General features: G+C 37.8%; 2 protein-coding genes across 2 annotated transcripts in view; both read right to left on the reverse strand.

The window, feature by feature from the left end:
- The window catches only part of vapal (VAMP (vesicle-associated membrane protein)-associated protein A, like), a 19,130-nt gene extending 8,313 nt beyond the window's left edge, over positions 1 to 10,817 (reverse strand). The window contains exons 1-3 of the mRNA XM_050033271.1: positions 10,644 to 10,817; positions 5,276 to 5,428; positions 1,703 to 1,806 (exon numbers count right to left, since the gene is read on the reverse strand). Coding sequence (XP_049889228.1) covers positions 1,703 to 1,806; positions 5,276 to 5,428; positions 10,644 to 10,701 — 315 coding nt within the window. The 5' untranslated portion in view covers positions 10,702 to 10,817. The remainder of the gene's footprint in view (positions 1 to 1,702; positions 1,807 to 5,275; positions 5,429 to 10,643) is intronic.
- A 2,733-nt stretch (positions 10,818 to 13,550) lies between these two features.
- Positions 13,551 to 22,086, reverse strand: part of rab31 (RAB31, member RAS oncogene family) — a 14,405-nt gene continuing 5,869 nt past the window's right edge. Inside the window, exons 4-7 of the mRNA XM_050032956.1 lie at positions 21,147 to 21,218; positions 17,770 to 17,876; positions 17,424 to 17,533; positions 13,551 to 15,680 (exon numbers count right to left, since the gene is read on the reverse strand). Of these exons, the coding sequence (XP_049888913.1) occupies positions 15,583 to 15,680; positions 17,424 to 17,533; positions 17,770 to 17,876; positions 21,147 to 21,218 (387 nt within the window). The 3' untranslated portion in view covers positions 13,551 to 15,582. The remainder of the gene's footprint in view (positions 15,681 to 17,423; positions 17,534 to 17,769; positions 17,877 to 21,146; positions 21,219 to 22,086) is intronic.

The following is a 22,086-nucleotide window of genomic DNA, read 5'->3' on the forward strand; positions in this document are numbered from 1 at the left end:
CATATACATATACATATATATATATATATATATATATATATATACATATATTATTTTTTGCCATTATGGCCTTATCCAAGAGCAGAATGGCAACTACCCTGACATGATTGATGACCAAATACAGTTTTTTAGTAAGCAGATAGAAATTTGAGTACTATTAATGATAGAAAATGTATCAAAAACAAATGATGATAGGTTTTAGTGAGCCCTGTAGAATATTTAAAGATGTAGGAGTGGACGTCAGTTGTTTCTGAGGCATCATAATGTATGGATATGGCTCATTAATTACAGACAGAAGTCCCACAGTAATCTGTATTTATCGTAAATATAAAAAAAAACTGATGATCTTTTTTTTTTTTTAAAGAAATCTGAATTCATAAAACATTTTCAATGTAAGCTATTTAGTTTAACTATTTGCATTTTTATTATTATTTTGAGAGACTCCAGTATATAATAAAGAGCTTATTTGTCTTCTACCCCTTTTGCTGTTCACTTTCTGTAACGTGCAGAGTATTCTGAGCTGTCCCAGCTGCAAGAGGAGCTAGTTTACTGTAAACTGTGATGAACATTGATACAATACAATCATTTGATCTATCTCATATTAAATAATCTGAGAGAAATCATTCAAATAAAAATTCACAAAGCTTTTGTTTGGACAGTACTGAAATTGGTGTCTGGTTTGGATCATCTTTTCTTGTGGAGGCAAGCAGAGAAGAGGCCAGGACACATGCTGCATCTTTTACCACCTCAAAAAAGCCAGGTTCGGCACTGGGTGCTACTCTTGTGGCTAATCTTTGCCAACTTTTAATTGTGCTGAGGGAAGTTGCGCCTGATGTTACTAGGTGACCATAACCAGCACCGTATCATAGCCAACTTACCAGCAATCCCAAGTTCAGAGCTGATCTTCTTTTAGCCGTTGTTTTTTAATGGTGTATTAGGCCAAACGATTGTGCATGGGACAGATGTAAAGCTCTGGGTCATCCTGCACTAAAATGACCAACTTCTCAATATTTATCATGGACTGATGTTTACACAAGAAAGATATCTAACCCCATGATTGGTTGTTTCTTATTACATGACATGTGGTGCATGTTGCTGCATCCCGAAAGGTGGACTTTGTTTATCTCAGGACGCAGCCACCACACTCTGAAAAACAGATGCTTTTGAATGTTTTGGAACGCTTGCATGCCGTGATTGTGTTGCCCCAGCTTTTGAGCGTGGCCTCTGTGCGTTGTCATTTAAAACAGAGGGCGCATAAAATGCAGCATGTGTCCGGGCCCTAATGTAGACAGTTTCAAACTTATCAAAATATCCTAAATTGGTCCTTTTATATTTTCCTAGAATGTTCTGCAGTGTATGTGATTAACATCAGCTGACAGGAAGTAAACATGGACCCAAGCAGTTGCCTAGCAATTCAATTTCAGTAAACGGTCTATAGCAAATACTACAGGGACCCACAGGTAATTCAAAGGAAACTAGTTCCTTACACAAGAGTAAGAGTTTGTTTCATAAAGAGTAAAACAGGTAAAGGGGGCAAACATTTGTGTCAAGCTCCAACATCAGTGTATCCTTATTTTTTAGTGGTGTGTGTGGATTTCCAAACATTAAAATGACTACTGAAAGGTGCTAAAGTGTGTTCTGCTATACACATTTTAAACAACATCTTTGCTAAGAGTCTTAAAAGTAAAGAAAAATCACTCACCAATGAATCCATGTCAGAAACATTTGACGGGGCAAAAATCGTCTGCACCATGAATTTGTGTTTACTTTTCTCATTGGGGTCATAGTCAAAGGGCTGTAGCATGACTGTAAATGAAAGATAATCGCTGTAAAACATTTAAGCAAAGACATCTCTACACAGAAAAAATATTACCTCAATATTCAGCATAATAAATCCCAGAAATGTATAACCTGTGATAACACACTGCCGTGTTAAAATATAATTTAATAATTTGCCTAATTTAAATAGATGTATACCTCAGCAAGCCAAAAATGAATACATTCCTTATGTAATGTGGAAATTCCAAGTCAGTACATTCATCCAACAGTGAAGCTGGAAGGCTGACTTCTGATCAACCTCATGTTGTTGTCTTTCTCTTAAATTAGTTAATTCCATCTTCTCCTAACCAATTTAAAAAAGGCTGTTGTTTATGTTCCAAAATTTAAATGAATTAAATATAAATCTCCAACGTGATTGTCCACGCAGAGTGGTGCACCATCCAAAATTTAAATAGCATTAAACAAACTCCTGTGTTCCTTTGATGCTTTGATGATTTAATAAAACCTATGTACAATGGCAATATGTTTTCAAAGCACTGAACATTTCTTATTAAAAGATAGCTATAACAAGGCTATCACATGACGACAGCTTCTCTTTTCTTGGTTAGCGGCGGAGAACAGCAGAATTACTTGAGTAAACATTAACAATAAAGGCCTTTCCACACCAAGTCCGTGTTTTTCATCGGAATTGTTGCACATCTAAAAATAAATACAACCTCACGTTATGTCAATCACCTTTACCACTGATTTCAAAAACTTAAGATGAAAGTTTCAGAGTAAGGTTCAATTTTCTGTGTTTTTTTCCCGCATCCATCAAAAGCCTTGAGAGTTTTTGAACAAGAAGCAGTCAAGAAAATGGAACCAGCAGGACACATATATCCGCAACGACAGAGAGGAACTGGGTGCACAGCATCATTTCATAACTCAGCATACTTTCAACAGGTCACATTCAGGTGGATGATGATGACAAGGAGGATGAAATAGAAGATGAAGCCTGCACACAGACAGAGAAGGAGAAAGCAACAGTGTGGAGACAGAGATAGGTAGCTGCAGTGCCAAATGCCAGATGTGAGCAGAGAGTGGTGACAGCCAGGGAGGTAACTCCAGTGGAGTTACAATTGAGTTTCCAATTTGTCTCCTACTGTGACTTTCGCAACAAACCAAATGATGACGGCTTTAAAAAACACATACAAAACATACAGATTTGGTGTGTAAAGGCCATTAGAGAGAGCACGAAAGAGCAGCTGGTGCTGATACATAAATACTGCAAGAAAAAGTATTAAAACCCTTTCCAAATTTAACTATGATTGTAAATGTGAGTATTTGGAACATACTGAGCACACAGACAGAGGAGAAGTGGTTCTGCAGGACTTTTCTGAGAGGTTTCTTTGGACCTTTTGATACTTCTTTCCCCACTTTGAATGTTATCATTGAAGTACATTGCAACTAACACAAATTGAAGCTGTCTACAGTCACTAGAGGAAACTCAACATTCAACAGTCACCATTTTAAAGCAAACTCATTAAATTTAGTGACCTGAAACATTGCTGTATAAGATTTGGGCAAGGCAACTTTACGTGTTCAGGCTCAATGATAAATCAACCAATCGGAAGGACAGAGGGATGTCGTATGCTGTAAAGCCCTGTGAGGCAAATTGTGATTTGTGATATTGGGCTTTATAAATAAAATTGATTGAATTGATTGAAACTGATTGACAATTACAGCACCTATATTGAGGCTAATTTGACCCTAAAAAGCCAGATGAAAATATCCAGCAGCTGCGATTAAGATGTTTCTGTAGGCTGCTTTCGTGGCTGTTACATTAATTTTCCTGTTTTCATGCTATAGTTCACATACATCCGCTATATTCAACCTAAAACCAAATACACTACTGTGGTAGCCCCTTATTAACAATCTTTGTGTGACTATTGCTGTAAAACTGGCGGGGGGTTTTTAGGGCCCCAAACACCAAGCTGACAATCAGTCAGTTAACGTGTAGTTTTAGCAGCGTGTCCAGTACAGTTGGCTCTCGTCAACCCTTAGCAGCAGCTGGCTGAATCAACAAGTTGAGGTCTGAAATAGATACTTGCAAAACTAAAAAGGTCCTTCAATAGTACAATAAAAAATAGGAGCACTCTGCATATTTTACAGTGATTGATTATTTAGAGTATAAATGTAATGACAATAACCTACTCAGACTTTATCTGGGCTTCAAATTGCACACATCGCTGCCTTCATGGTATTATGGCTAGATTTCTGCTGTGCATTTAAAAAGGTAGCCAGGGACCTTCCTAGGGCTGGGCAATATATCGGAAGCACATCGATTTTGTGATATGAGACTAGATATTGTCTTAGATTTTGCATAATGTAAGATCGTAAGTGCTGCCTTTTCCTGGTTTTTAAGGCTGCAATGCAGTAAAGTGAGATACTTTTCTGAACTTGCCAGACTTGTTCTAGCTGTTCTGTTATTTGCCTTTATAGGACACATTACTGATGATTACTTACCAAAAATGTCATTGTGCTAATATTTTGTGACCCTACAATATCATCACAATACTGATATTAACGTATTGATTGTGATATTTGATTTTCTCCACACTGCCCAGCCCTATCCATTCCTATCATAAGTGTCTCATTTGATTGTTTGTTTTTCAAGCAGAAAAAAATATTTTACTGCTGTCAAGTCTGTTTTAAGACTCAAGGATATCTTCTTCTGCAGTATCTCCTTTTTGGAAATGAGCCTCGTCTCTTTGCAAGATGCATTATACAGCATATGGTTCCTTACCCTTGGGTCACAAATTTATATTTTGTAATGCTAAAATATTGGATGCCAGTATCCACTTGCAGTATTTAACCGACCAAGCAAATATATTATGCAGTTTTAAATGAGTAAAGGAAAGCGGTTTGTAAGTAGGGCCAAGCAATATATTGATATTATATCGATATCGTGATACGAGACTAGATGTTGTCTTGAATTACAGTAAAGTGATGTAATTTTCTGAACTTTGCAGACTGTTCTTGCTGATCTATTATTTGCCTTTACCAACTTAGTCATTATATCCACATAACTGATGATTATCAAGACATATTTATTTATTTATTTATTTAAGACATAAAATATTTTGTGAAAGCACCAATAGTCAACCCAACAATATTGTCCCAATATTGGTATTAGGGTATATTTCCCAGCCCACTGAAGAGACCACTGATGGTTTAGTGTTTACTGTCTTATTATACAACTGGCATACAGGTCAGATTCAGTCTGAATCCAGTATGTACTGTACACCACATGTGCCAGCAGTATCACTGCTTGAGGCTTTAATAACTCCGCTTCAATTCAGCATGTGACCTTGCTAACCTGTGACCAAACTGTGCTACATCTCCCTGACCTAGTTTCCCACCATTCTCTCAATTAACATTTTGTGGGCTGAAGAGAAGTCACTGGACTTAAGAAAAAAAACAGACGGTTGACTGAGAAAATCTCTGAAAAACTTACCAGAGATAATGACAGTTGCTCCGGCATCGATGACGCCGCTGTTTGGCCGTACACAGTACCTGCGAGGCGCGGTTGTCTTCACTTTGAAACACACTTTTCTGTCAGAGGGGTTTTTCAGTTTGAGGTTGGTGGTGACTACATCTGTGAAAGGACCTGATGGGAACAGAATGACGAATTAAATTATTTCTGAACTTTTGGAGCACAGTCTTTCCACACACCACCACAGCAAAACTGTAAAATGAAAAATAAAGCAACAAAAAAAAAACAATCCTCATACCACAACTTAAATTATCTGCTGCAGCATTAAAATGCAACGAAGACACAGTGAATGTAGAATACCAGAGAATGGAGGATAAATATGTTGCATGTTTACAGTTTACAGTAAACTGTGGAAATACAGAAAATTCAACATTTCAGGTTGCATCTAATCCCTGAAAGGCAGATAAGGTCTGCAGTGTTTGGTGCCAACTTTTTAGAGTTCAAAAAGAACTCTAAAGGACTGATTTCAAAATACTGTCAGGCTTTAACTCAATTAGGCCTATATGATTAAGAGGACTAATTGAACAGTGACTTGCTGGGCTTGAAGCTGGATTGCAGGATAGTTTTGGCATAAATATTCTAAAAACGGGAAAGATGAAAAAACAGTAGCCAGAACTACACTGATTTATTATCGGAGTTACTTCTACATCAATTGCAACTTGCAAAGTACATAAAAAAAGTATGCTAAGATGTATGTTTTGGTTGGTTTGACTATTACTGAAGACTTTTCAGCTACTTCCAGTTCGTTTGTAAGACACGCTTAAGAGCACCTTGTTTAAAAAGATGCAATTTTCAAAGTGCATCTTAAAAAAGTTTATCATCTTACCAGTCCTGACGGAGTATTACTACCTACAAATGCAAAGCTTTGCATGAGACCTTCATGAAGATCAGTATCACTCCCTACATGTCTTCAAGCTACACACCAACCCACCCAAATCAATTACATTTTCCCCCAGACAGTTAATTTCATGCATTCACATTGGAAATGACGATCCTGCCCTACTTCAGTCAAACATCAAGAGATCAATATTAAGCTCTCTATCTTGTGACAGAGCTTGCTTCAAATTCCGTAATCATGGTCAACATCATCCAGCTTTGATGAGTGATATCATGTCCAAAACACAAATACAACTTAATCAGCACAGTTAGTCTGAGGGTCTAGAATAAAATATGTCTTCAAGTGCATGGTCAGCTGACATAGCATGGGTGCTATGGGTGAGAACAGTCTACTCATTTTACCTCTTACACTATCAAGTGTTTATTTCGATATCACTAATTCTGACATAAATTTGAGTTTCATAGAACTTGCCTCAAGTTACCATTGGTATATACAGATTGTTGGGTGTTTCAAAGGCTAACGGTGCAAGTTGTCAACCAATGGGAAATTAAATTGACTGGTTGGGCTTAATATAGGCTAGTTTTATTTTGATTTTGGACTGAGATATGAGGTTATACTCTGGCTTTTTTATCTGTGACATCCCTTATGTCTTAATTACTTCATAGGGATGCCAAAACATAAATCAATAAAAATTACAATTTTCATGCAATTATTAAAGGTTTTTACACATCAACTATGTGATTCAAATGTTTAAAATGCATTTAACAAATTTCTCATTTAAGATAATAGTACATTCATTTAAGGTAAACTCTCACTAAATAATTATCAGGTGTCTCTTGTGTCTTTTCCTTAGGGTCAGCTGATTTATTATGTAATTATATACATTAAAATCATAGAAAACGCCCAAGAAATAAAAGCATTCAAATACTCTTCCTACTTTCCATACCTTTTTACAGCTTGGTTGTAGCTCTGCTGTTCACAAAGCCCACATTCAGCATTCACTCACAGTTAGTGTTCAAAGAGATAAGAAGCAATGCATGACCAGATTGGAGGGACTCCACCCAGGTAAAGCTAACATGTACTGGGATGACTGGGGCGTTGTTTTCAACACAGGTACATCACAAAGACATTCCTATAAACCTGAAAAACCCACTGCTACCATACCACCCCTACTGACTCAGAGCAGAAATCTGTCCAATCACAAGTTGAAATAATGACCCTGTGGATGTTGTGAATGAGTGAGGAATGACGGTGAGTAAATGTGACTTGTGTGCAGATACAAAGTACATGATAATTACAGCTTGTCACCCTTATCTACTGACTCTGCACATGCCTGAAGCCTTTCTGATGTCCTGTACCTGCTGAGTACAAGAGCACTACCTGCTCTTTGCATGAGAAAGATTAAAAGGAGGTAAAAACTCTGACTCATTTCATTTATCAAAAGCCTTTCTGTCACACAGACACAATAAAAACACGCAGACCTAAGACAACTCGTAACTGCTTCATCAAAAAGGAGTTTTAGGTTGACTGAGATACATTTCTACACTGTAAGGTACTGTGAGCAGCACTAAAACCTGGACTGAGACAGATAAAACACTGGAAAGCAGTTGAGCGCATCAGATATACACCCACATAGCCTGCATCCACTGCCTAACGCTGAGAAGCCACCTTTGCTCAAGCAGCGTTAGCACCGTCTCTCTCATCTCGTTGCATGTATGCTGAGTTAGGGTCCCCCAGGCCAGTCCTATTCTAAAAATACCAGCCAAGGAAAGGAGGGCTGCCCCCTCTAGCTTGCTGGAGGAATCCCAGCAGAGGCTCTAAAACAGACCAGCTCTCAGATACACGCAGACCAATTTAGCTCGGCCTCTGTGACAGCAAAGGAGCTGTGGTCATCTTCCTTCTCCTCATATTGCTTCTCAAAGACAGAATAGGAACCATTTCATTTTCCTAAGTGATCCAAAGTGCATGATCATTTTATTTGATCAATCTGACATTTAGCTTCATGCTGGTTCATACCAGTAACTAATGTGTATCAAAGCGCAAAAACAAACTCTTTGCATAACATTTTGTATTCAGACTCATGCCTGCATACACAGGAGGTTAAACTTCACGACTATTCAAATTATACTCGAGCAGATGCAGCAGTGGTGTAGCTTTAAGTCAGCATGCTAGTTATCCTCCTACTTAACAGAAACACCAATGTATTTGCAGCTGCTTTGCATTTTAATTTACATTTCATATTAAGACCAAGGCAGTGGGATTTTCTTCCTCACGCCTTACATGTGTTATGTTCTCAGTGCAATAGAAAAAAAACAAGTTGTGATTAATGATGGTCAATAAATGATTATCAGCAACACAGCCTTGCTTCCATTCCAGTATGCAGAGGGTAAAAAGTTAACCTGATGACAGAAAATGTAAGACATGTGTCTACAAATCAGAGTAAGTCTAATTAGAACGCAATTTTAAATCAAATAAAAAAAAAGGAGGTCCATGATCAGATTATGGTGGACCATGTCTCTGCCATCAGACTAAATGCCAATATCAATTTAAGATTCATCTGAAGGACAACCATTAATTTATGTATTTGGGTTTAACTCTTGACCCCACTTTTTCAGACTTTTATGTAGCCAAAACAAACAGAGTAGACGTCTGGCTGTACCTGTCGGCTCAGTCAGCCGTTTGACTACTTCACTGAAGTTGTCAGTAAAACCACCATTAAACTGTTGCACAAACTAAACCTAGTTTCACAGGTGCTCAGTTGTCAAGGTCGATACTACTAGCTACTTATAACTAGCTAGTTTTAAACTTAATTCACCATGGGTTTTATTTACTTTAAGCTGTATCCCTCTGCAATTTCATTGACTGGCAGGCTGTATTCTCTACCATACATCGTGCACCTGATGATGCAGTCCCAGGCCTAACAGAAGCAGAAAAAAATACTCCTGACTGGAAAAAATGTTTAGCTGTTTAATAAAGTACAGAGAATAATGATGGGTTTCTGATAGCTTTCTTGCTTCTTCCAAGCCTGTGATAAAGATCTGAATGTGTACGAAGATGTGACAAATCAGTTTCACACACCACACCTAATCACCAAAACATTTCAGTGACTTCCTCCCACCCAAATCTATCCTGCGAGTCTGGTTATTTGAACCGGTGACCTTTGCAACAATCCTGTCATGTTCAGGCTACAATCAGTGTCCAGTCATACCTAATCCTAGCTAACAATCAGCCTCTTAGGATCAGCGAGACAATGGTCTGAGAGATTCTTGGTTCTATGACAGTGGTGCATTCAGCAACAATAAAACAGTGCCTCATTGACAACAATGCCTGCAGCAGAGACAGAGACTAGTAACTGGGACAAATGCAAGACGTGTAAGATTTCTGGGTCAAAATGAACAATGGTCATGATAAATGGATCAACTGCTGGGACTGTTTTACGACATAATGTCCTTGGTGATACTGAAACTTGGACTTGCATCAATACAGTTTTACTGTTCGCTGTTATCTTCAGCACTTGTAATGGTGACTTAATAACAAGAGCAACAGTTGAATAATACAAATGTCATAACTTAAACTACATGTAGGAGTTTGTGAAGCTATGAGACAAGGTTGATAGGTCCGCAAAATGCATGTTTGTTGTTGGAGAGCAGCTATGAATGTAGCTAGCAAGGTAACAACTTTTGCATTAGCAAGCTAGCCTTGCTATCATTAGCCAACGGGTAACTGACACATCATTGAACGTTATCATTGCCAAGCAAGCCATTAGTGATACTCTAATGTGCGGATTACTTTCGTTTCCTATGAATGGGTTGTGATTACAGTGTTGTAGGTTAACATGTTTCCTGAGCATATGTAGCTAATGGAGTTAGGATAAACGAACATTAGCTAAATGTTGATGAAAACTGTCGGTTGTTAACGTCAGTTGGCTAAGTTTGTCATTCCTACTGTCAAGTTACTTTACGAGTATGCCACGAAAAAGTGTCTGACAGGTATGTCAGGTTGGAAATTAACATTTGTTGCTAAAAAGTAAATTTATTTCGATATTACGTCCAGCTTGTGCATTTCAGGGGACAGGCTGAGCCCTGAGGAAACAACAGTTTGCTGTTGCTAACATCACTAGCAACAGCATAGTGTTAGTAGCTCATGTTGCTAAAGACAAACACTGCGTTATATGCTCACTTTTATTCCGTTTTACAAACACTATCTATTCCCACACATTAACGTTACCCCCCCTCTTTGCTGTGTGTTGTCAGTTAGCTGCTTGTGAATGGCAGGCGGTCAAGAGGCACGCCACGCCGGCTATCCACGTCACTACAGTGCGAGGATACAGCGGCCCGTCTTTTCCCTGGCTAACTTAAAATGGCGGTGAATGCTAGCTAGCATGCTAGCGCCGAAATTCGCTTGAGGGAGTGTGAAATCGTCTCAGTCAGGTAAATTCTCCACCACTACTCGCTGGACATTTCACACGTCAAGAAATGTTGCTTCACCTACCTTTGAATCTGAGGTCGGAGGGAGGGTCGAGGATAAGGATCTGATCCAACTTTGACATTTTAGCTGAGGGGATGCACTTGATTTTGGTATCAGGGAGAAACTGACAAGTGGAAATCCTAGATCCCCTGCCACTACTGAGTCAAATGCTGACTGAGCTCTGCGAACGAGCATGTGGGTACAAATACTTGAACGCGCGAGTGCACAACCCTGTTGCGCGCCCTCGTGGCTCAGCATCTGATGTGATTACAAGTACAAAGTTAACTAGTTATACTGCGAGTACATTGACATACTTTGGAGGTAAAATACTTTATAAAATTACACGAGTCCTGATGTGACCCTTGACTAGTTAAATGCAAGTCACTTGGTCTGTTTGTGGTTCAAATACACACTACAAGGGGATTTTGCACTCAAGAAAATGCACGTGGGCTCATTATCCTTTCACTTTCTGTTACTTCACACAGTTAAAATCTCACAGCAACACTTGATATCTATTTTATGTTGGGCTGGGCTCCCTTAAAACCATTTAGTATGTAAAACTCATAGAATCCATACAGTAACACACAATAATTTTCAAATTATACATTATTTATGTCCTATCTTGCAGAATATTGTGGTGCATAGTCTAATCTCATATGAATATTTTTTCTAAAGCATTATCCTATATTGATATCTCAAAGTTTGGAAGCATTTGACAGTTATAAATTGTCCAAGATTTATTTTCTTACATCAATAAATAACATAAGTCAATAAAATCAATGTATTTGCCTCATTGCAGTCCTGAAATGTTTGAATCCTTGTTCGACCATGTAAAGCACATTGTAGCTTTGTTTTTAAAATGGCTCAATAACTCAAATGTATTTGCATTGTAATGCAAGACTCATTTATTTTGGCTGATAAAGAATTTTGACTAAGATGTGTACTGAGTGGAATACTCTACAGTTAAAAGAAAAACTTGTCAGTGCTCTCTACTATATAAACTACATACACACTGTTTCTAAATGATCTCTATGCTGATATTAATATAGGTCTATCTGTGATAAGCTAATATCAGCCTGCCATTTTATTAGTCAGGCTCTTCTTCTTTTGACAGTCAAGATGAACTATTTTCTGTTTTAAAAAAAAAAGTCAGTCGCAAAGGTGTAAAGGAATACTTAACCCACAAAATCACCATGTGTATATCAGTTAGTCATGCTGTGTTACCTTGAATTCGTGAGGGAAAACCTTGTTCTTCTCGCATGCCTCCATGGAAAATGGCAAACATATTGATTTATTGATTGTTTGGGGATCACTTTTAACAACATCAAAGCTATATGAAACATTCATTTACAAACTCTCACACAGCTCATGTAATAGAAGTCTCATTTATCCAGTCGTATGCTCAGCACTTCCAAAATACATGCTAAAACCTGACTATTTAAAACTAAACTAAAAGAGAAACTTATCTATGCTCTCTTCAAAGCCAGACTCCACTTTTAATGAAAATGCATGTGTTTGGGAAGATGTCGGTGAAGATTCTCAGTCATCCAGGTCTTTGTAATGGCCATTAGGACTGAAGAAGCCTCTTGGATGAGAGGTGAAACGTCTTTAAGAAACTCAAGCAAGTCCAGTTGCCTACGATACAGAGCTTAGGATGTGTTTGGGAAGTAATGAGCATGAGCTGGATAAATGAGACTTGGATTACAATGCAGGAGCTGAGTGAGAGTTTATAAATGAATGTTGTATATTGTTTTGCTGTTGTTAAACGTGGTTCCCATTTAATAAATCAATGTGTTCTCTGTCTCTCTCTGTGTTTCCTGTGGAGGCACGCATGAAAAACGAAAGATTTCTTCACAAAGTCAAGGTCACACGGCATGACTAACTGATGTACATATGGTCATTATGTGTGTGAAGTATCATCTTTTTTAACCGGAAATGACAAACAGTGCCATAAGTGCATCTATCTTTGTGTGATTTATCCACTTTCATGTCATTGTTATGTGTAGTTGAGTAGTTTTTTTCCAACTCTCCCCGACACTTAACTGTTATTAACTCAGTTCACCCTCCCATTAGAGCAAGAGACCTTCTGTCAGTTTCACACAACACATTATTAACACATCAAGATTCAGTTCTTCTTGGGCGCAAGCCTGGCTGCAAGAAAACTAACTAAAGCTAAGTCAATACTTTGTGATGCTGATAATGTGAGATCTCAAATTTTAAAATAAGACAGTTTTAAATAAAATAACATTAAATGTTAATGCAGGGGAATCCCCAGGTTTCATAGTGTGTTTGCTCCGTTTGAACTATTAGTGTTCCACTACCCTCTCTTAGAGACCATTGACAACTGTCAACTGCCACGGTTAAATCCATCTTCGTGACAAGACGTGTAGACCTCCGCTCTGTAAGCTGCTGAGGGAGTAATCCACTGTGGTGAACTGAATATGACTCTGTGGGAATGCTCCACTCTGCATGTAATTTATGCTGTTTACAGCTTTCCAGGAGGTCACCCTGGACATATATGTGCAAAGATAACACAGGACTAACTTGTTGAGTGTTTCTTATTTTGGGGTTAAAGCTAATAGGTTGTGGGAGAGTAAAACCACTTTTCCAGAGTTGGAGTGTCTTACGTAAGAGTTAAGAAGAGAGCAAAAGACTGGAGTAAAAGCTTTATGTCTATAGTGTGATTTTCACTTATGTTTTTGAGGTGTCAGGGTGGCTCAGATCAGATGGATACCATGTCCCCATGACGTCAGGAGGCTAATCCAAGTCATGACCTTTAGTTGGGGAGTCCCCTCTCCTCTCTCTTATCTATCAACAAAACTTTAAACATTAAGTAAAGCTATATTAAAATCCCTTCTGGTGTCTGTGACATTTCAAAACACATATTTTATCCTCCCAGTTAGTAAATGTAACAAAAACAAAACAGAGAAATAGAATAATCACTACTTTATTACACTGATTAATATACAAAAGTTAATCTGGTCTACAGAGGATACAGGGAAGCATGACTTACTGTAGGCACACAGTATAAAGGATGGCTGCAGATAAGTGGCAGTTTCAAAGGTGACTGTTACGCGGCATACATTTAGTCTTGTACTGATGTAGGAAAGTCATTCATGCATTATTCTTGCAGTATGAACTTTTAAGCCATGTCATACATTTGTTTAAAAACATTTTTTAAAAAGGCACTTGTGTGGCAACGAATATAGGACTTTAAAATCTCATCACAATGTTAGCATGTAGCCTGTAACAACGTCTTTGCTCAATATGTCTTTATCTCTTGTATGGGTGTTAATATACAGCCAGACTGCTTTAAAGAGTTTTATTTCTATTTCTATTTTAAAGAGTCTGCAGGTAAATTTGACATACTGTACATCTGTCCCACTAAGCAGCTCCTAATTCAGTTTCAACTTTCAATTTCAGCCAATCAGCTCATTGCATTTTAGAGGAAGCAATGCCACAATAATTGGCAATTTTTTGAAAGGAGTCTTTCCATTAAAAAAGAACGGTACATATTGGTAAAAATTGACTATAACTGCATTAAAAACAATGAACTGAACTCCATTATCACATCATACGTGATGTTAAAAATTGTACATTTTAAAATGACTTTTAATTTGTTCTTACTAACTTAAGCACAAATGTAGATATGTATTTTCTTTTAAGCTCTGGAAATGTAGAACCAGAAATACTGTTACATAAAAAACCATGTTGTGTTGAAGCCAACTTTCATGTCTATCTCAAAATATGATGTCCAGATGTCCTGTTACCTAAATATTGATTCCGAATTAATACTATTAAATGTGTGCAAAGGTGCGGTTATAAATTTCTCAAGTGGTCAAATCCAAGAACATTACTGCCAAACAAACAGCAGCAAAGAAATAAAATCATAGTTTACACAAATGGGCGAAGGACTATTTTCATTGTTACCCTTTTTACACTTTTATGCAAGGTTTATTCCGATAGTTATTTTAGAGTTTCGTTAATATACACAATACAACCCTTTTTGGAACTTTACCAGCTTCAGACAAGTTTAGAGTAAAATACATGCAGGTCTTTCCTCTTTTTAACATCATAAATGAAACCCCTTTTCAGTTAAAAAAACAAACCTGTCATATACAGTCATTCCCTGTAGTGAAATCTCAGACAACACATTTCAGCATGTAGAAAACATCTTCAACAAATCACCATGTAAACAATTATAGTACAGGTCACAGTGTTTCAACAGGGGGTGTCATACTGTAACTACAATTTAGGCCTCTAAGCTGTTCGTTCTGCAGCTTTACAGTTAAACCCTTATTCAGTTAATGTGCGTGAAAACACATGACGAAGTGGAATGTAAAGCCGCTGCGTTTGACCTCTAGAACGTTTGTCTGAGGTTGGATCTTGACAACCTCTCATTCAAAATATTCTAATTCAATTCTTTACAAGAGGGATACATACATGTACACAAAAGCGGTAGCCTTGTAAAAAAAAATGTGTGCCATTAAAGAGCCACAGTGCAATGGAACCTACAGAGCAGTTGGCTCTTGGAATAAGAAATATAGTTGCATTAATAGCCGAAACTCAACTTTAACAAGATGACTTGTTATTAATGTGTGCTGATTTTTAAAGTTACTATGGAAAATGGGATAAAACTGCCTCTTAGTAATGACCTGTGTACTACAACACAGAAATGCTGATGTAATTCAGACACAACACCACCTGAGGGGGACAAACTGAAGGCCTTCTGCTCCCAGACCTCAGCAGAGTTAAAACTGCTACAATTAAATGAAATAAATGTGCAATGACCCAAATAATACTGTTGTTTCATGTTGCAGTTGACCACAGGTGCAGGCTGACCTCTGTCTGTCCACTGTCCTGTCTTGTCCAGGAGTAAGACACTGTGTGCATTGTGGACTATGTGCTGCAGCGGTGGGATCCCTGCTGCTGAAGGATGTAATCTCATCAGCTGCTGCTGATACTAGCAGCATCTCCTGGCGGACGGAGCAGGCTGCCGGGTCAATTTAAAGGAGTCGTTGCTCTCCACCTCAGTATTCTCCAGGGGTGGAATCTGTTTACCTAAACACACACAGTACAGGGTCATTTACAGAGCTGTCATGATGGCAGATTGAACTATTTTTAACATATTAGGAGTTGTATTATTACCTTTGCAATGCATAAACCAGCACTACTAGAAGCCATAAAGCTTAACAAGAAATGTCCAAACATAAATCAGTTTAAAAAGAGGTATAAAGAGATGATATTCACAAGGTACAAGAATGAAGAAGGTGTTTGACTGTCTCTTTATTTATTCATTTATTTATTTATTACCATCAGTTTTGTGTATGTGTGAGTATATATACATAGTTTGACAAAGCAAAACATACCTGTCATGATTGGATAAGGATATGAAGATAAGATTTTTTTTAATAAGGTATCTATCTATCTATCTATCTATCTATCTATACATATATATATATATATGTAAGTATTTTTGCAATTATTTCATATTTTGCTATAATACAAATATTATTAGTAATTAATTTAATATATTAGAATAGGTCTAGAAGAAATAATTATTGTACAGCTTTATACTGATGAGGAGCTACTTAATTGACTATTATTAATTTATGGAGGAGGGGTGGGAAAAAATAAGGTTGTACTTCCTCCCACTTCTTTTTGGACATGTAAATCAGATCTTTATATATTGTTTTCAGTTTTCATGCTTCTTTTAGTAATCTGTTTTTTATGTCTGTCTACTACTGTATGATTATTTGTTTATTTGCTACTTACATGTTTGAAATAAACTGCTACATACTAACTAACATGATATATTTGCTGGCCAAAACATAATGCCAGGGCTACTGCTTTTCATAAAATAATACATAATGTAAAACCAAAATATGCCAATTTCAAAAGACACATACTTCTAAAATGTTATTAACTGATAAAAATCATTTTAGTTCAGTAAAAATATATAATGGAATCTGGTAAAAACATACTTACAACTTACAAAGTTGAAGAAATAAAAGCACATGATTGCTGCATCTGAAACGGCATACTATAAACTACATACTCAACAAGTGTGCTATAGTTCAACATAAGTTGGTGTGAAAACAGTATTCTTTGGAGGCACTAAGCTGTAATTATCACTTCCTTAGAGCCCTCTTGCCAGTTGGAGATGTGCAACCATGGTAACCTGTGCCAACCTAGGGATTACTCTCAATTTAACAACAATAATAATAATAAAATATTATGAGTAGCAAAGTGAAATCTTATACTTAGAATAAAAATATATTGATGTTACAGAACTGTCTTGATTGCTGTCCGCCATTGTCTGTTATAAATGTTGTTGTCATATTGCATTGTGGGATATTTATACTAGTGTAGTGTCTGGTGTTTGCATACTGCAATATTTCACCAGAAATAGTTTGCAATTCACATACTACTGTCCTCATGCTTCAGACATACTAAAAAAAATCTCACATACTGTTTAAGTGTGCAGCATTTCGGACGCACCCAAAATAAAGCACATTGACAAAAATGCAAAAAACCCTCTGTAACCTGAACAGTTAATCAGTCATATTTGATTTGTAACTGAAAGAATTAATGATTTTTCCACATGTCATTCCATTTAAGTCATCCATCCCAAAAGACATTACATGGTGCACAATAAAATGAGAAATAAGTAATATCTTGCAGCATTACTAAAAGGCTTCTCTAAACTCAACAGTACATATCTTCCTCTTTACTGCTAACTCCCAAAATAATACAGACACACAAGCCACAGACACATAGAGTAAAGACAGACAAGAAACCTACTGATTTTCTGAAAGAGCTCCTCAACATTGACAGCATTTCTGGCACTAGTCTCGATGAAAATAGCTGCAATTGATTCAGCAAACTCCTTAGCTTCCTTCATAGGAACTTCCCTGAGAAGAAGAAGAGAAGAACATTTAAGTAGGTGTGGAGCACGTTCACAGTTAACAAGGGTTAACTAGTTTGCTTTGGAAGAGAGCTGGAGGAGATTTTTATGATGAATATGAAACTCTACCAAAATGGTGCATCATGAAGATTCTTGAAACAAACTTTATATTATCACCATAATGCTGATGCGAAGCGATTTCTTTACAGCTCTGGCAGTCTAAGAAAAGAAGCCTTTGCTCACCTGATGTCTCCTAAATCATTCTTGTTCCCTGCTATGGCTACAACAATGTCCTCTGGACCGTGTTCTTTCAGCTCCTTCACCCACTTCTTCAGCGTCTGGAAGGAGTCCTGAACAACAAGAGCACATCATGGTCAACACTGGGATAGGTTCTTTATGAGAGCATGCCCAACTGCTTTTACAACGTGTGTCACATATTCATCGCATTAGATGATGTTTTTCAGATAGTTTCCATGAACCGAGCAGGAAAGAATGACATCTGTAAGTCATGGAATCGAGGCATCCCAGAGTGATGGAAAAGTCATTGAGTTTTACATCAGGCTCATAGTGTGAAACCGGCTGCTTCTGTTACACACATTTAATACACTAGGGAGTTACTGAACACAGCAGCAGCTCTAATAGTACGTTTATAGTTGAAGGGCAGTGCTCGAGTGCTTCAATATTTAAGTTAGGTGAGGCAAAAAGGATTGTTAGTTAAAGGGATTTAGTCCACTAGTCTGGGGATGACAGCACCCAACCCAAGTTTAATATCCTGTCATCCCTTTGATTTAATGATTAAACAATTAGCCCCCATTTTCCACCTTATCTTTAACTTGTCACTAAACCAACAGAGGGTGCCAACGAGTTGGAAGCAGTCCATAGTATCCCAGTGGCCCAGTGGATGCACCAATCCGATATCGAATATCGGCCCCGATATCATCAAAATAGATGGATCGGGTATTGGAAAATGCAACCTATATCTGAGGTGATCCTTTCCCTTTAAATCAATTGCGACGCAAGCTACGTCATACGCAGAGTTGGGTATAACGTGTTACAAAGTAACGCGTTAGAGTACTTTGATTACTTTTTGCAGTAACGAGTAACCTAACGCGTTAGTTTGCTGTTTGAGTAATCAAGTACATTTTCAAACAAGACATCAGTTACTTCCGTTACTTTTAAAACGCTGGTCCTTCAGCTCCGAAACAGCAACGGCTGTGGTTTGGTTCTAGTAACGGAGATGACGTTAAATCTATCAGTCTGAAAGAAGCCACGGAGCTTGTGGCTCGCTACGTGGTCGGAGAAATGCTGCCGTTGTCTACGGTGGAGTCTAAATAGGTGGAGTAGGACTCACTGACAGACATATTTCAGACTCAGGACTTGCATTATGCCTGGTACATGCTACACGCTGGTACTCACCAATTATCCCCGGTCATTTTTCACAGCGTGTGTGATGACATCGGGTTATTCTTGTCCTATTTTTATTACTTTCACTATTATTTGAGTCACTGTGTCTGTTCATGTGCCAGCCGACATGTTATTCTAGTCACCTAAAAGCATCAGCAGATGGCAGGAGCTACATTTGAAGCACCATACGTAAACTATCAAGCTACTGTATCTTCCACAGGAAGTTCTGACAAATGTTTAAGAATAAAAGCCTATTTAGAAAATGGAGGGATTCTCTCAGCCGAGATTATAAGGGGCTTTTAATTTGAAACAAGTGTTGAGTTTGAAATGACGGTGCGATATGTTAACTTTACAAAGACAACGGAGCGGATAAAAAGTAAATATATAAACACACAGAGGGATTAATAAATAACGGACCGTCTATAATGTAGTTTGTTTCAAATGAAGCTGGGAGCCTCTGCAGTTGTGGTGAGTAAAAGCCCCGCCGCTATTTGTTAATGTTATTACTTTATGTCCGACCGTGAGGATGTACCATTGTTTGCTAGCTTGATGCTAATGACAGTAACGTTAACTCAGCGGGTTGACAAAGTGCCTCTGCTGTTTCACACCATCATTTCCCCCTTTTACTCTGTGTGGTAACATCCCTAGAGGAAATATTAAAAACGCTGGGGTGTTGTTGTCATACAGTTGTCTACGGCAGCAGATCGTTGTGTGTTTCTACTGGTCAAAGTGACGGCTGTGATGGGAGAACTGGATCTCAGTGAAGGGCAAGTGGTCCATTGCCCAATAGGAAATATAGAATACTCAAAAGTACTTTAAAAGTGCATGAGTTACTTTTCTCAGGGAGTAACGTTGGAAGTACTTTTAAAGTAATTGAGTTACTTTACTCAGGGAGTAAAGCAGTAAAGTAACTGGTTACTTTTTTAAAAAGTAACGCAGTAACGTACTTTGATTACTTTTAAAGTAACCCTTACCCAAAGGAGAGAATCTGCTGCGGGGAGGCATTTCACACTATTTCAACTGCTATTGCACAATTGTTTATTTTTGTTAAAAATAAATAGATCATCATTGCATTAATCTGTTCCATCTTGTTTCATTTTATTTTAGGAAAGAACTGTGTAGTCATCAATGCCTGATGCCTCTAGTCTTTTCTGTTCTACATGTAAAGGTATATAGCTTTTTAGGTCAACCATGGTATCGGATCGGTATCGGTTATCGGGTATCGGTCGATACTCCAAGCCACAGCATCGGGATCGGTATCGAAACTGAAAAAGCTGGATCTGTGCATCTCTAGCTGGCACAACAACAGATTCAGTTTTAAACTTTGCTGACGACTCTAATAGTTAGTCTCCTCCATGCCAATGAAAACAGCCATGGACCTGTAGTTGATGCATTTGTAGAGTGGTGTGACAATGCATTTCTTCAACTAAATGTACAAAAAAAACTTAGAACATGTATTGATTTTAGGCCTAAACTGTCAACTTCTCTTAAAACCATCATCAAAGGACAGGCGGTTGACTCTGTAGAAAACTATAAATATATCTTGGGACTGTAGTGGATAACAAGATGAATTTTAATTGTCACACTGAGGCATTGTGCAAAAAAGGCCTGCAGCGTCTTTCTTGCCTCAGGAAACTTTCACATTGACAAGTCTCTTATGATCCTAATTTACAGAAGTTATATTGAGTCTGTTTTGACCTTCTCTCTTTGTCTGCTGGTTTGGCAATCTCAACATCAGGTCCAAAAATGAATTGGATGAAAGTAGCAAAGTGAAAACAAGTAGCAAGATCTTGGGAGTTCAGCAGAGTACATTATGTGTCCTGTTTCATAAACAGAAAGGATGGAAGGCTAAAACCATCCTTTCTCTGAGTTATAGTTTTTGCCTTCTGCCTCTCGGCTCAGGATTTCCTGTTGAGAGTAACAGACAGACGCACTCCGTCATACCTACTGCCATTTCTCTTTTGAATGCAAGGCAATGGAAGAGTCAGACTTTGGCTGGTTGTTATTCTTGTTATGATCATGGTATGAGTCACGGTGATGATGTTGTTAATGTTGATACTGATGGTTGTTGTTCCCCAACCTCCCCCAGTTGTTGAGTATTACCTCTTATGTAATCTCTCGAGTCTTTTTATGTGTTTTTTATTTGCCGTGCAACTAACTGTCCTCCAGGGACAAAATAAAGTTGAAGTTGATCATGAGTGTCGAGTTATTCTTACCAGTTTAGTTATGTCATAGACAATGACAGCAGCAGCCGATCCTCTGTAGTACATAGGGGCTAATGAGTGAAACTAAAAGAGACAACAATCAATATATCAAATCAAGCACAGTTACAAAGAAATGTCACCTAAAGTTATAAACATGACTTCAAAAAAAGTCCATGATCATTTAGCTCTCAGTGTTTCTGAACTGTTTATTTAGTTGGTGAGAACTGAACACAATCTTAAATCTGGGTTGTAACATTAAAAATACTATGTTAACCCATAAAAGAGTAACACAATATACAGTAGTGTGAGTAGACTGTGTCCATATTCTTATTAAAAAAAAGTTGCTTCTTTAGAAGTTTCAGCTCCTCATAGTTCACTATGAAAGTTGCTCCAGCGTTCAGAGGAATGCTCTTATAGAGAAGTGTTTACAGCCTCCACATGAAACTCACACATTCTATTGTATTTGACATTACATCAAAATCCAATATGTGTATCCTTTAAGCTGTAGTTAGTAACTTTTATTAAAAAAAAATAATTAAAAATTGCCATATTTGCTCAAACTGTCACTGTATTCACGCAGCATGAAATGAGACAGATAATATTCTATTGCCTTGCAGTGCTTCAAATGGCCTTACTGCATGTGAACAAAAACAACCAAGCAGAGCTGAGGAGTCTTTAAAGCAGCTGTCAATCTTGTCTTGGACACTCCTTTCTAAAGTGTGTTTAACACACCGGCGAAAACGGCCGGCAACAAAGCAACGCCTCTTGCATTTTTGAAAAGGACACGCCTTCTCAGAAATGTGCGCTCCCCCTTTTCTCGTCCGCAAGGAAACAAACACACAGAGAGCTTGAAAATGGATGCCGAGAGATTATACTCCGTTTTATCAAACGTGTGCTCATCCGTGAATAAAATATTTTTTCCAGCGGATGTCTTAGTTACAACATTATTGAG

The sequence above is a fragment of the Epinephelus moara genome, chromosome 21, assembly GCF_006386435.1.
Source record: "Epinephelus moara isolate mb chromosome 21, YSFRI_EMoa_1.0, whole genome shotgun sequence".
Taxonomy (NCBI): Eukaryota; Metazoa; Chordata; class Actinopteri; order Perciformes; family Serranidae; genus Epinephelus; species Epinephelus moara.